The 16,532-nt window shown below is 38.7% G+C and overlaps 1 protein-coding gene across 1 annotated transcript in view; it reads right to left on the bottom strand.

Moving 5' to 3' along the window:
- Positions 1-166: 166 nt before the first annotated feature.
- Positions 167-16,532, bottom strand: part of LOC107222046 — a 28,144-nt gene continuing 11,778 nt past the window's right edge. The window contains exon 2 of the mRNA XM_015661257.2: positions 167-2,256. Within this exon, the coding sequence (XP_015516743.2) occupies positions 1,281-2,256 (976 nt within the window). The 3' untranslated portion in view covers positions 167-1,280. The remainder of the gene's footprint in view (positions 2,257-16,532) is intronic.

The raw sequence follows: 16,532 nt of genomic DNA, 5'->3' as shown, positions 1-16,532 counted from the left end.
TAAAATGCGTGTATAAAAGTTTACAAATCTCTATAATATATAATATAATAATATATGTATACAATAGGGTGCTTCGTTTGAGACGACTTTTTTTTTTTTTTTTCACTCCATAGACGAAATATCACTCTGAACATATAAAAAAAAAATTCCCACCAAAGCCTAGCTCTTAATTTGAATTTTAACTACTCGCTAAATGAATTTGAAATTTTCCCATTTAATTGACAGGTAGAAATAATTTTTTTTTTTTTTGTCAATTATCTGTAGCATCGCGAGTTTTCGTACTATTTAATTGACCATGGCCGGAAGCACCCTAGTATACAATAATATATTTTTATAATATTTAAGTGTATATCAACCCCGTAAAGGAGTATCGTAGCAAAAGAGTCAGATCCAAAAAAAAAAAAAAAAACAGGAAAAAAAATGGTTGAATCAAAATCATTCTTGTGTGTGTATATATATATATATATGCTATACATAGGTAATGGAAAAACGTTTGTCCGCAGTCATCTTATAAAATATAAATTTTCCGCTATATGATATATGTATACGTATTAAATATTATATTTCTAATTATATAGTCTTAAAGTGAAAATTTGCCTTCGTGCATTGATTGCATTATATGTGTATATATATATATTAATAACTAAATGAATTCGAACGAGTTAAAGACTCGAAGGAATTATTATTATTATTATTAATAGATTATTAATAATGTAATCAGTATATAGTAAGCTAGTTCAATACTTTCGTTTTGTCATACAGTCAATTCCTTTCATCGCACTCTTTAATAGTGTTTATGCATAACGTATATTATATAAAAGCTATCGTATTTATTCTCTTTGTGAACGAAAGGAAAGACCGCGTAAATATTTCGTTCATCGGTCAGATATAAATATATAAGTTTGTATACGATAGTTGTACGATATATTTATATATGTATATATATATATATATATATATATACATATATATGTATATCTATATACAGTTGTTCAAGTTTGACACAATAGGTATATTCTTTCGTTTTACGAAAACAGAACAATGATTATTTAAAAAAAAAAAAAAAGAAAAAAAAACAGCAACAGAGATTGAAAAAAAAAAAATCTTGAAAGAATCAAAAGTTTGGCAGTCTGTTTCCGCTGCAATGTCACGGCTGTGAATGATTTTCGATTTTTCCTTTTGTTACGTCGCGTCGTTTAAATTATTAGCGAACGGATAAATTTCTCACTTGTAAATCGCAATATCGTACGTAACACGCGTGCATGTGTGTGATTTAGGAATTAGGGAAGAAGATGATGGTAGTAAACGGGCTTGCGACTTTTTTCAATAACGTAAAAAGCCTTGGGTTTCCCGTTGCCAGAGAAATTTTTTTGTATACTGGTTGAGCCAGATTTCGTTGTGAACGGTGCGTAATAAGACGTGGCGGATTTTTTCCGGTGTTTTTTCTGTCTCTGCAAGAAATTGCCGGAAGTGTACATAGAATTTTGTACTTGATCATTCACGAGGGTGTTCCAAACGAGCCGATTAATCTGATCCTTGTCTTTATCTCCCGGTCTTATTTTGTAAAGGATCGAATCGTCCAGACGATAATTCTTATCCCTCAAACGATGATCCGCGTTATAGTTTAAACGTTTGTCGTTATTCCTGACCCGCTTCATCTTCAGATCCGTGGAATTTACCTTTTCTTCATCTTTGGAAACTGAAATTTTCGGCCGATCCACCTGCGATTCGTTCTTCTTCTTCAGCTGCTGTTGCTGCAGCTGAACGCGTTCTTCTACGATACGTTTTTTCTCCGCGATCTTCTTCATCATCGGTAAATTCCAGTGATAAATACTTCCGGGCTTACCGTTGCTGTGAAAACCCACGGGGTTGTAATTTTTTCCCACCCCACCGAAATCCGCCTCGACGTTCGACCCGATCGACTTGTGTGGCTTCGTTATCGCGTAGTAGGGCAGACTCGGGGGCAACTTCACAACGTATATGTGGCTGTCCCCGTGCCCTCCGTGCCTACGTCCGTAGCTCGAGTGGTGGGGACTCTGGGGCCCAGTTTTTGGCGGGGGCTCGGGGCCCGCCAAACGCTTCTTGTGATGCCCTTGCGGTATCCGGAGCGGCGAAAGGCCCAGTCTGTTGAGAAGGGCCGCGTTGCTCGTGTGGACCGTTTCGAATCCCCCGGTTTTATCGCCCGCCGGTGAACCCGCGACTCGCACAGCGGTCGGGCCCACGAAAACCATCAACGTCAGCAGAGAGAGCCTGAAACTGAAAACAGAGAGAGGGATGAAAGGGGAGGAAGTTGACCCGTTGATTCATTGCCAATTTTATACAGCTATAGGTATTGACGGCGATTTTTGAGGATGTAACGAACCACCTTAAGTGAATATCAAAATTCGACTCGGACGCCCCGGGGAGAATTGGGCCCGGCACGCAAATGCACGGTTCTACAATTTTGCAAGCGGCGTGCAGAACTCGCAACGGCGAAACTGGAGGTGGTTTAATACCGCGGACCCCATAGCCAATGGTTCGCTGTCTGTACGTCTTACGCAGCCTAGTATCCGTGGCGAATTTTTGCTTTTATTTCAAAACAACCTTCCATTATACTCATGCAGCGCGTACCTCGTCCGTACGTATATGTAATGTACCTTCATCCGATGTCTACACACGTCATATACATATGTGTACGCAAAGTTCTCGCGTACCGTGAGAGATATTCTTGCGGATCATTGCCGCACAGCTTTTGCAAAGAGAACGCGGAAGATGCCGGGTGTAACTATATTATACATGACATCCTGATACCGAACGAGGACCTATATGTAGATGATCACGCGTGTATCTTGCAACACGTGACGTGCGTTTATGCCGCTGCCGCTGCTTGTCTCCCGTTTAGACGTCTTGCAGCGACGAAGAAGTTTTTTTAATACAGTCATATGTACGCACTGCACACGCGTGTTATGATATAACCGTACGGTGCACGATGAGCTTGCGATAAAATAATTCATTTACCGAAGGCATGAGCTCGATTCGAATGCATAGTAAATACGGTAGAAATTTAAATATTGGCTCATTTTGCCAAATGTTTTTAATTATTCAATCAATCTTTACTGCACGTCGTTCACGCGAGAAAAAAAAAAAAAACATTCTTGCGGGATTTGTTACGATTTTTGAGAAAATTAAGAACTGGCAGAGTTTCTTGTTAAAGTTTGGTACTAAAATAATATTACTAGATTGAATTCGATTTACTGTTGGAAGAAAAATTTATTTACGCGTATATTTGAAATTTCGGTGGCTTGAAAAATAAAAATTGCCTCGCACATAAAACAGTGAGCGAATGCGACGGTAATTTTTCTTACTGCGTGGCGCACAAGAAATCAGAGTAGGGTTTATCTCCAGTGATATACTTGATTCTGATAAATTGACCCGGCGGCGTGCATCGAGCGTAATTAAACGTTATTGATATATTCCTGGTAGTCGCCGTGAAATTTAATATTATACACACGTGCATAAATACTGGAGTGCACGGATAGGTATTGACTAAAGGTTTCTCTTTCAGGGAAAACAAATCCTGACAGAATGATGGATCGTTATACCGCGAGGAGACCGATCATCTAATTTGAACGTCTGACCGTGTAAAATACCCGGACCTGCGGGCCGTGACGTGCTGTATTTGAAAAAAAGTGGATGCAGTGATTCCTTGGAAAGGGTCGAAAAACGTTAGCGACGAGGTGAAAAATAAAGAAAGATGGATCGAGGGTTGAGGAATGTAAGACTGTCGATGAAACGAACGGTGTATAAATTACTTCGGGTATGTAGAGATCTGATCTGGGAACATGATTTTCATACTTAAAATTGATTCGGTAAAGTTGATCACTTGGCAATTTTCCGAAAAGCTTATGAATTCCTTTGATTTAGTTAAAATACCGTGTTCGTCAAGTGTAGCAATTTCGCACACGTCCAATTGTTAAACCGATGAATAAGGATCGTAGAATCGATTCCATCTCGAAGCCAATTAATCCAGCTCTGTGTCAATCTAGAGATTTTGAAAACCAACACCGAGTGCTGGCTGAAGTTCCGAATGGTTTAATTTCAAACGGACAATTACACCAATACACAACATTTCGATTGGTTCAAGTTCAAACAGACCACACCCGACATTCCGAATGGTCAAAGTTCAGAGAGACCATTACTCAACATCCTAACTGGTTCAAGTTCAGACAGACCATATCCAACATTCCGAATGGTCCAAACTCGGACAGACCAATATCCATCATAGCGAATGGTCGGAGTTGAAATGGACCATTGCACCAATGGAGAACGTTCCGAAATGGTCTGTCCGAACTGGAATCGTTCGGAACCTTGACTCGCACCCATTGAAACGTGACTGTGAGAGGGTCCCTCCAGTTTTGGAACTCGTCTAATCGCCGGCGCCGAATACCAAGTTACGCCTCCTCGTCTCGTTTCATGCGTTGGACGATTTGTGTACTTGAGGTGTACCTCTTGCCTTGCGCATGCACTTCACCGGGGGAGGAAAGAGGCGAGGAGGTGTCGCCGGAGTTTGTTCACCTTGCAGCTTGGTGTACACCACGTACCAGCAGCTATACCAATCCTGCATGTACTGTAGACGTTTCGCAGTGACAGGACTGTACAGCTGTGGTTCTCACATGAGGTCTTACTGCGGCCGGTAATCTCCGAGTGGGATACGGGCGTGCATGCATGCATGAGTAGGTACCGAGCCGAGATGGCTTCTCGAGACAGACCGGAGGTGATGTCGTGAAAGGAAACACAGGTAAACAGGAAAGAGGAAAGAGGAAAAAGGAAGGAGGAAGGAAGGCGCCGCGTGCACAGCAAATGAAGGTTCTTAACTAAAGTTACTCAGTTTTTCGCTGATAGCTATGATCCTATATATAGCTATAATATAACTCCAGGTCTCGGCTTCGACTGTTGAGCTATATTTGTATGATTCTGAAATTGGAATGGGAAAAATTTTCAATTGGTATATTACTTTTAACCTAGTACGTGAAAGTTAATTATTGTATTTGATCGCGATACTCGAACATGAGCTTATTTGTGCTCGGTACTGCACACATCGTATACGGTAGGGGTGAAAGAAAAAAAAAAACTTGGATTGTCGACTGATGGAAGGACCGGAATATCGAATCTTCACAGACGCGAAAATGTTGGTCATAAAATTTTAAAATGTGGATCAAGTCCAAGTATGGATAATTGTTGATACAGAAAGTCGAAATAAAGAGTGACAAAATATGGAAAGGTCAAAACGGAGAACGGCAAAATCGAGAATCTGTATACGATTATAGATTATCGTGTGGGATTCTGACGATTCTACAGTTCGGCATTCCATCTTTTGACCTTTCTATTCTCATACTTGTATAATATACTTCTACTTTGAGCATTTTTAAATTGTATAAATTAAGTTTTCTCTTCTTTGAAAAAATTCGATATCGTGTCTCTTTAATTTTCTGATCGTTCCATATTTTTACCCATCACCAATCGTGCGGCGAAGAAACGAGGCAAATTAATTACTTCCGATGCTCTCACGTGCCTAAAACAACTTAACAGCGTATTACAGGCTTAACCGTAGTACGTGTACGAGCATGAAATTGACCAAGCTATCAAAAACGCGTATAAAATTGGTAAACGCAATATCTATCCACGGGTGATACGACTATAGGTATAACTTGTACGGTACGAAAGCGACGTTGAATAATCATTGGCCATAAAAGAGGTTTATATAGATGCTGTACTAAACGAATTATATCTGTAATGAGAAGGCGTAGAAAGAAAGAAAGAAAGAAAGAGAGAAAGACGAAGGAGAATAAATTAGCCTCGGGTAATCGCCGCGTAGTGTAAAAAATAAATAAATAAATAAAAAGATCGTATCACACACACACACACCTACGTATAACTATATACTCAACCACACGTTTTCGTTCACTCGCACACTTGCGAATATTCAAATCGAGGTGTCGTATAGTTTAATTATTACTTCGCGGAATGGAGTTTTTCTATACGCAAGACGCTTATAGGCATCATTGAAAAAAAAACCTTGACCGTCAAGAGGACAAACTCTGCTATAAGTTCATCAACCTGTTACAAGACCCTGTGCAGGCTATCATTGATTAACGAAACGTCTAATTTCGCTGTCAAAACAACAATATAGGTGCGTGTTGTAAAGAGTATGTACCGTTGAAAAATTCTTAAAGCTTATTTCCGTACGTCAAGTCGTTTAGGGCCGCTGATTTACGCACGTCGCGATTCGTCTAACCAATTTTATTCTTACGATTAATCAGACAGGCAGGCAGGCAGATACAACGAAACGTTGTAAGTTTACCGTCGAACTCTGTTTGACGAAACTTGAGCAAGGAATGAATTTTTTACCTACTTTTTGTCCTTCTGAATTTTGAGGCACCTATTTGTTAACTTTGAAAATATACAAGCCTAACTGCTTTTACGCAAGAAATGAGGTAAGAACCTCGTTTCTTTTTATTGAATTAAAACGACGAGCTGCAGTTTATCTTGCCTGTCATAGTATAGTGTGCGTTGTTTATGCGTTTATACGTATGTATTAAAGGTTCTATCTTGACGTATTATTACGTGCATACAAGTATGTATATTTATACGTACAGATAATGTACAGACTGTGAAAAGATTATTAATCGCCATCTCACGAGATGATTCTCCGGGTCAATAGCGCAATTTTCAAGTGCAAATGGTTTCAAATAAAATTTATGATCCTATAAAATTATACTCGTCGAAAAGATCGAGAGTCTTTGAGAAATCATGAGTCGCAAGCAATTCGTCATTATGAAAAACAGTCTTTGAATTTATCGAAAAATCGATGAAATTAGGAAAAAATCGCAAATCGACGTTCCATCGAATTGTTGGATTATTCGGTGAATTATCGTCATCTCTCAGTTCGACAAACGGATTTTCGAGTCTCTGATCCACAAGTTGGAACCTAATTAGTAAAAACACGTCATTAATTTCGATTTTTTCCTAATTTCAACAATTTGTTTTTTAGGTATGTTCAAAGACCGTTGTCTGTAAGAACGAGTTGCTTGCAATCCGTGGTTCCTAGGAGGCTTGATCCTCTCGACGAGTAGAATTTTTTACAATCGTCAAAGTTTTCGACCCCATTTGACTTTGATAATCAAGATCAAGACGAGTTTTACGGAGGCATATATTTCAGGGTATTCACCGATATCGACTCGCAGAATCATCTGGTAAAACGGTGATTAATAATTTTTTTTACACTCTGTTCAGATATAGACGCCTAAGGAAAGTAATTTTATAGCGCGGAGTATATCGAGGAATTATTTACGGAATGATTAATGATTCAAGGAGATACTCCACGGCTATTTAAGCATCCATTTTCCTTTCTGCTCTTATCATCTTCCCTTTCTCGCTGCATCGCAGACTCGTAAAGATTAGAGAAATCGTTACGCAGATCGCCTGAATTGATTTTTTAACGAAGAGAATCACTGCAATAAAAACTGATTTCGAAATAAACGTTTTATCAAGACTTGAAATTAATTCTTCGACTACTTTTTCTATCGCGGAATTTCGATTATGAGAATCACGCGCAGAAATGTGAAGTCCAGAAGTGCTGGTTGTAGGTATCTTGACTTTTTGTCAACTCGAAATTAACCCCGATCATTATCGAGTTAATACAAAAAGTAATAAATGCATGAAGCCAGACTGGCAAAAATGTTCGCAATCCCATTAAAAGATATTCGTGGCATTTTTTAGCTATAAAATAATATCTTTTTGGAGGCGGTCGGGTCCGCGGTCTTCTCTGAACGGATTCAGACTACGGGTAGAGAATTTTAATGCGTATATCTGGATCGCCTTAAGCGTCTTACAACGCGGTATCGGAGGAGGGATCGAGATTCTATTCGATGATCGACGGTCGTCGAAGCGTCGCTGCAACACTGTCGAACATCGCGTTATTCGTGTTTCAAAATGAAAATCAGACGTCGAAGAAAGTAACAACGCCGAATAATCCAGCTCTCGTTGTATCGTTGTTGTTTGATAATTCAAGTGAAATGCGATGATTGATTTCGAAATTGACTGAAAAAAGTAATATCTTTGTGAATAAAAAATTATATTGTAAAGGTAAATCTTCGTAACTCTGAAATAAATTCAATTTTAACATCGTGCAAAAGATTGCATCAAAATTGCAAATAATTTATTCAGATTCGCTTGCGGTTTTGCCGCTTGAAAGATTCTCACAGCGATTTAATGAAACAGTTGTTCTACCAGGATCCGAAAGTTTCGTAGTTTCAAGTTGGAATTAACGGGCATTTTTTTTTTGGACAGCGCGATATTATTAAAAACGCACGTTTTTTTTAAAAAACACATTATAACACCCGAAAAAGACTAATTATATTTTTTAGAAAAGTCGGTTAGCATTTTAAGCTACGCTGCTTCTTTTGTGCCACTAAGGCGAGAGATTTTACACGGCGATCATCATAACTACAAGCAAATAAACGCGTGGCGTTTCAGAATTCTTGTTCGCAAAATAACAATGCGTGCCTGCAATCACCGGATGACCGTAGGAATTCATAATTGTTTTACGTTCATAACCCTTTGTTGACACCCCGGGTAATTTTGATTCGAACAAACTTTTCAATGAATGCTGACTTTTTCACAATTGAAAATTTTCAATAATTGTTATAATCAGTTTAACTGTATATTTTAACAATTTCAATTTTGCAGATATATTAATCAATGTTTGAAGCGTATCCGTGAATTTTTTTTAACTAAAATCCGACCAACGGGATGTTAATTAAAAGGGGTTGAGGATGAAGCAACATCCAGGTCAAATTGACCCCGTGTGTCAAAATCGTTGCCAGAAGTAAGTGTGTCAGAGAAGTGTTGACAGTTCCATTAACCGACGTGCCATCCTCAACTGGCAGGTAAATTTTGCGGCATTTCTGTATATGTTTAAAGAATATGCCGGCTATCTTATTAATCTATGATTACGCCAATGGAAAAATTGTGGAAATGTTTTCGCGGAATTTTCAAACGTCAAAAATTGTCTGTAACCATCGAGGCATTCAATCTTCGACTTTGGTCCCTGCCTCGTGAATATCTGCAGCACTGCAGCAGCGAGATGAACGAAGAAAAGGGAGAGTATAAAAGAGACTGAATGACGTACCTGTTATATACCCGATGATGCAAAACCGCGCCCATTCAAACCTCCAGCTCTCCAGAGTCTGCAATTAAGCGCAGTTCGCAGTATCGATTTCACGATCTCGACTGTACTTGCACCGGAAGTCAACGCTCCTTCGGGCGTGCAGAAAACGTACCTCCTTTGCACACGTAACACGTCAATTCTACGGGCAGTTTGTTCCGAGAAAATATACCTGCAGGTATTCAAGACGCGCCGGGAGTTGCATGATATTAAGAAATTGAATCGCATCGTGAAAAAAAATAAGAGAGTTTATTACACTTCCAGGAAAATCGGATCGGTAGCTACCGCAGGCTTACAATATGCAATGCGCGCTGCTTGAATTGCTCAGGTGTCTTCGAGTACGGTTTCAAGTTCAATTTTTACACCGTTCGATGCTATTCTTGTATCGAACACTGGATCACGTTTTTTTGTTTTTTTCTTGACAGAGTCCGATTACAGAGTGTTTATACTTATATCGTCGATGAAGAAATTGGAAGAAGACTTAATCTTTCAGAAATATACAACCTTCGAATAAATAAGATGAAGAATGGAAGGATGCGTGGATCATTTTTTTTCCCACCTCTGACGAACTTTGATTCATTTTTGATTCCGAGGAACTGCAAGGTACATGTATAGAGGGAGAAGGTGAGGCTTAGCTGAACGAGGATTACGGTCAGCTAGTCAGTCGGTCATTAAACGTTCTAACAATAAGGTGAAGTCTGTAGCCGTCACGCTTCGCCAAGCAATGTATAAAATTTCTACGATACCATTTTTCTCATATTTATCTTGGAAATCTCGGATTCGATGTCAATCTGACACTGTCCGACGTTCAAGTTCCGATTTAACAACAACAATTGTCCTATACTAGCCCACACCGGACATTTTTAGCACCACCAATTTTATACAGCGTATCTAGCCAGAATTTTCGCGGTCACCGTTGATCCGAGGATGCACGGATGACGTCCCAGGACGTCAGGTATTACAAACGGTGGAAAATCCGCGTGCATGCATTGAAGCATGCATTCGTCGAGTATTCGAGTAGCTGGATAAGAGGGGTCTGGTTCATAATTGGTCCCGGTTGTCTCGAGGTTCCCGGTAAGGAAGTCTCTTCTTCTTGGCCTGCGCTTGTAACGGGCCGACGGTCAAGCCTCGATCAGGTGCTCCGTGACGCAGGGTTCCTCAACCTCGGTGAGGATCTAATCTCTGGCTTGTCAGTCTGACCTCGAATAACCTGAACCAGGCGAACCGAACGGCGAGATTAATGGTTACAATCATCGGAGCAAATCGTGGAAATCGAGAAAGAAGCTGATTCGATTCTTCGTCGACCGGAGGTTCGTCCAGCTTTGTTTTATGGCACCGTCGTCGACCCGGACCCAGAAAAGGAAGTGCGTCGCGGCAACGGCGGGGTGCAGGAAATGTCCTAGACTCGGAGCTTTTCTTCGACGGTTTCTTGTCGGGTTATTCGGTCAGAACCAGACCCTGTTTCACCGGGTATAGAGCCGGTCAGATAAGGCAGAAAATTGGAGTCCAACTGTAAAAGCCCATCGGTCAACGATCTCGCAAGGAAGCGAAGAGAAGGAACTCCCAGGTCACACTCTCAGATTTGATTTATTTTGCCACATGTTATGGCAAACGAAAAACTAAGCGACACATGTTTTTTTTTTTTTTTATCCGCCATTAAAGCGTATCAAGGGCCTGATTTGGCACTCTGAACCACAAGAACGTAATATTTTTCAACCATATTCCAACTGGAAAAGTTTTCTCGTAACGTGAAATGAAGAATGTAATTTTCGCAATTAAAAATAACGAAGCACTGCTTAATCGCAACTTGACATGCCTTACTTTTGAGGGTGGTTTCACCCCCTTAAAGTGTTTAATGTTTATGAAGGATAAAAAAGATAAAAAAATACGCGTAGCTTGGTTTTTAGTCGACTATAACATATTGCAAAAGAAATCAAATCGGAGAGGTCGACCTGGGATATCACTTCCTTGTCAGTTTATTTCGGCTTTGGTGATGGATACAAAATTAGCGCGAGTCTTATGGGTTCTCTTTACTGCAGCCGAACTACTGCGGATTCTTTAACCGTCCTTATGAGATTCTGGCTTACTTTCCACCATGAAAAATAATTTGGATTTTGGTCCAGTGACGGGAATAATTTTTTACTCCATTGGCAATCTTACGGCTATTTTTATGCCTCTTTGCAATCGTAGGTTTGCCAAATTTTTTATACCGATCGTATGCCTTCAGAAAATTCGCGATTTTTTCTGACGGATATCTTACTTAAGTCTGTGACATGGAGTGGAATGTTTTTCACTACGTCCAAAGTCCGTGTTTATAAGTTAAAAAGTGAATACCGAAAAAAAGATTCGCATTTGGATTTTATCTGCGATTAATTTCGTGAAGTAAAATCGATCGATTACTTAGAACTGTCTCTGAAATTAACTGCAATTAGAATTACACGTTATGATAAGACGTAATTGAATAAAATTGATTTTATCTTTGACGTTGAATCTCGACAGTTTTTGCTGTTACAAAACTGTTTTAGACTTCAACGAATAATTTTAATAATTGTTTCGATACTGTTTTCTTAAAATTTGACAACTGACTGTACCGTATAGTATATATTTTGTTTAACATTTCAAAAATCCCGTTATTTGTACAACGGCGGGTACAATATTGAATCAATTTGCAGGGGGACGACGGGTATTGCGGGGTGGAGATAAAATAATCGTAAGGTTGTGTCAGCAGAATTGTTTGGATGCGTATAAATTACGCGCGATCAAACCTGTAATCATCGAGATTCGCAAACGAGATTCGCCTGCCGTGAAACGTCCTGCGGACGTCTGGAAAATGTTTCAGGTCATACAATCTTCGGGGACGGATAATTAGCCTCACGAAACTTGAAAAAGATGTTCATTTCGTGTGCAATTTGTACAGAAAGTGAGGTATCGCAAGTGTAACACACTGACAAAATGGTTTAGGCGTGCCTCGTATTTCGTAATTCCAACAATATTGAAACAGTTTTTTTTTAACGATACCTGTTTTACTCAATTTTTCTAGTTACTGTAACAAATGAAATTTTCCACAGCGTACTTTAAGTACTCGACTCGTACGGCGATGATTCAGCCTTAACAAGGCGAACGAAGAGATGAAAAAGTTAAAGTTGTTGTATAAACAAAAGCAAAACTTTTCTGTTAAAAAAGAAAAAGGGAAAGAATGGAGAAAACAGAATTATACTACGATAAAGTTTGAGACTACATTTTTTGTAAAAAAACGAAGAGGTCGCGGTCAACCGAAACGTGATTTTTTGACATTGAGGGCAATCTCATGAGCTTTGGTGATGTAGCTAATTACAATAGGCGAGTGAACAGCGTGAATAAGATGGTATTATTACCAAAGAGCCAAAGAAGCATGCTGAGAAGAGATTGAGCGGTTGATAAAAAAAAAAAACAAAAAAAAAAAAATGGGAAAAACCGAACACAAAGGTCCAGAGCAAAAGCGGATCATCGAGCCCGGTAAAAACCGTGTAATCTTATAACCGCAGGCTGCACGGGCGGGCGATTTGATAAAATAGGGGCCCGCGACACACGGAGAAAGACGTTAAAATCGACGGATTGTGCAAAAAATGGATTCTAATCACTCGCCGCCTCTTAATTGCGGACTTTACCAAGAGATTTCACGAATCGTCGGATATCCAACCGCGAGAATCGCTCCGCTGTAGGTCCTGCGATTCACGTAAATTCCTCAATCGCCCGTGAATTTGGTTTTTACAACCACGCTGCAGTCGCCTGACTGACAATGAGTGACAAAATATCAATTTTTTTTTTTTTGCAAACGTGTATCAAAATTTTGGCAGGGCATATCAAGTATAATATTTAAGTCAAATATGAGCTCTTGGTATTGATATTTAGAGGTGGCGATTTTGTATTTTCGATTTTCTATTTTACATAACACTTAAAGATGGTCGGAAAATTTTTGAATCTTTTTTTTTCTCGTAAACGGCTTGACTTGCAAACTATCTGAATACTGAATCTTACAGGAAATTTCACGCTCAATTAAAAAGTACGGAGATGGAATTTTACTAACTTTAACCGGTTAAAAGATATTCACCTATAGACATTGAGTCGTTTTGAAGATCTCTTGATCGATTGGAGTTGGGAAAATTCTATCGAAGTACTTTTTTATGAAGAGTTCACAAGTCAAGCCGTTCACGAGGAAAACAAAAATTCAAAAATATTCTACTCGAAATGCTTTATCGAAACTTTGATGCGCGTTTGCAAATTAAAAAGAGAAAAATAAAAAAAAATTTGTGCTCATGTTTTTAATTTTCTTATTGTTCTTTTTCCTATTTTGAATAATGCCGAACGATAGAAACGATGAGAGCAGCGTCTGAGATGGAACAGCTTATTTTTAAATAATTTTAAGAAACCAAACAACATAGTCGTCAAATTGTTCAATCTCATTAACAAAATTCTATAGCCAGTGACACTTACATATTAAAACGGTTAGAAAAAAATTTCTCGGTAGTTCTACTAAAATTTTTTGATTTATTTGAACATTCTTTGATGTATCGAAAGATAAAGTACAGAGTACAAAGTAAATGTAAATATGACTATTTAAATTTTTAAATTACAACATATTGCGTCATATTTACTAACAGAAGTGTAACAAACAACTCAAACATAAAGTAGACCTACTGGAACATTATGTTTAGTTGAATTATCGTTCTAGAATTATGTCGTAAGCATAAAAATATCCCGAAATTAATTTTTGGTAAAAATCATTTGGTAAACAGTTCCTGTATATTAATATATAAATAATCTCGTAGTTTTGACGATCTGCAAAGAATTCGGATAGGAACGAAACGAGCTACGATTAATTAAAATTCTAAGATATACCCATGTCTTTGAGTTGGGAATAATTAAGCGTACTTCTTCCAATCTGAGTTTTTCCGCTCCTCACCTTCTTCGTCGCGTTTCTGTATCGTCTTCTTTACTTTTTTCCTGTCTTCTATAGCCAAGTTATGGAATGGACTGTACCCACACCCGATTATAGGTACGTTCCTCATAATCATAGGAGTATAGCAGCGATAATAGGAGGTTTCGGCATATAATACAGCTTGTCAGTTAGTTGCGAGTGGAACGTACGTCACGCTCGAAGAAAGAAAAGAAATCAAACGACACGAGTATCGGGTATGTATTGTTGAACAAAGAAGGGAAGAACACACAACGCGTGACGAATTTAACGATTGTTCGCATATCGTTATAAGAGAAATTTCTTACTTCAAATTGAGTAAAAAAAAAAAAAAATATGTAACAAGTTTGAAATATCAGGTGACACGGAAAAGACAACGTAACAAATTAACGATCGTCAAAAATGATGAACAAGAATGGAAAGGGATGAACAAGAAATTTAAGAAAAGATTAAATTGTCGTAATTGAGGCGCGAGAAGGAAAAGAGTGTAGGGAGAAAACGATGAGCAACGATTGCGTTGATCAGAGTTTCAAAAATTCTCATTATATGTACATACTAGCGAATTAATTTACAGGCATTAATCTGCATTTGTAATCTGTGGAATGAATTCACACGCAGCATGTACATGTGAATAATTAAACTATACTGAAAACTGTAGAAATTAAATGCTGTTCGGTTTAATAGTCGGGGAAAAATTTCTCGTAATGACCAAAATTTGGTCCTGCGAACAAAATATACATCGGAACAGACAATATTTTCATACAACCAAAAAGTTTGGTTGACTTTATAGTACGCGGAAAATAAAATGTTTGAGTAAGTCTAACAACAAATTTAACACCACATTCCCACAGATTATTATGCTGCGATTGCGAAATCAAATATAAACGGTGAAATCATTTCGTAAGGATTGAAAGACGAATGTTTAATTGTTGTGACTTGAAAAAATTGTCGTTTGATTTTAATTTATGCTACACGAATCAAGTTCCGCGTCACGTAACGACAAAGAAATATGCCAATTGGAATCGACAGGCCGATTAAATGGTATCGGACCACGAATGATTTAGTTCTGCTGACAATACTAGACAGATCCCTGGATCCCTTCCCATTAACCGCTCGTCTTATCTTCCCTTGCGAGAAAGGATTTTTACCGCGTCGCAGAGAGTATTTTGCTATTTCGACAAAGAATGTTGCAGCTTTACGATGTAACATATTATTTGATAGCGGTAATCACGTGATTTCCTAAATTCGACTAATCTTCATCCACCGAATAGATTTAGCGAACAGCACGAAGCGATTCAGTTGAATCTACCAGAGTGTATTCAGTATTTTGATAATACCGCGAAGAAAGTTTCGTTAAACTTGCCAAATCAAACTCGAGATTTCGTATTTATAAGTACATATTTTATTAAATTAAATTTGCTCGCGATTTTGAAACAATTATTTCATCAATTTTGGTACTTGCAGCAAAATACTGTATGCCCACGAGAAAATTTTCTACAAAATATGTCTACGAATTAATTTTTTTTTAAAAAAGCACAAAGCTTTCTCTCAGCGCAGTACAAATTTTGATAAAGTCGCGCATAGACGCATTTCAAAACACTGCAGCATGAGAAAAGCTGCAATTTACTGGTCACATCGGATAATCTTGAGGTTCGAGGAGCCGCACTCGATGGTAATTCGCCGTATCGGAGCGAGGCGTTGTAATCTGAGTTATACAGCCTCGATATGTTCACGCTTTTCGATTTATGCATGGCAAACATTTCCTACGTTACAAGGCTGCTCTCGCCCCGCAGGGAATCCCTTTTTACTTTTACTATCGTTTTTTCGAGGATAAAAGAAAAAAAAAATGCCGAGGGAGATCGTTTTATCAGCGACGGAATCTCCCTCCGGAGCTTCGACGCAGTTCCTAATTCGTTCGGACAACGCCGAGACGATTTAACGCGTGCAGATCTGAATCGCAATTACGACTTTACATGCCGCTGAACGCGTTTCTCCGCTTCGAATATTTGAATCGGATGAATTATGTCACCGCGATCGACGTTTATCGGTAATCGAAACTGCCGATTATGCGAAAGACTCGGTTATTAGAATTATTATACGCAACACGAGGGATACTCTCATTACGTGTACACTTAAATATTGCGTTTATTTTGAAACCCCACTGAAAGAAATTCTCTTCATTTACGCTCAACCGCGGATCAACATCATACGTATTTACCTCGCGTGCATCGGATGCCTGTCATTCGTCAGCGATATCCATGCACGCCCTTTCGATGCTGCATGCGTATTCTCAGTTTTCTTTTTTTTTTTTGTTTTCAACTCATTTCTCTAACTATTCTTTTTTCCATGTCTTTACCCTTTCGCGCTCTCTCT

This window comes from Neodiprion lecontei, chromosome 2 (genome assembly GCF_021901455.1).
Source record: "Neodiprion lecontei isolate iyNeoLeco1 chromosome 2, iyNeoLeco1.1, whole genome shotgun sequence".
In the NCBI taxonomy this organism is placed as follows: Eukaryota; Metazoa; Arthropoda; class Insecta; order Hymenoptera; family Diprionidae; genus Neodiprion; species Neodiprion lecontei.
Note: the sequence above shows the minus strand (reverse complement) of the source record. Positions and strands in the feature narration are given on the sequence as shown.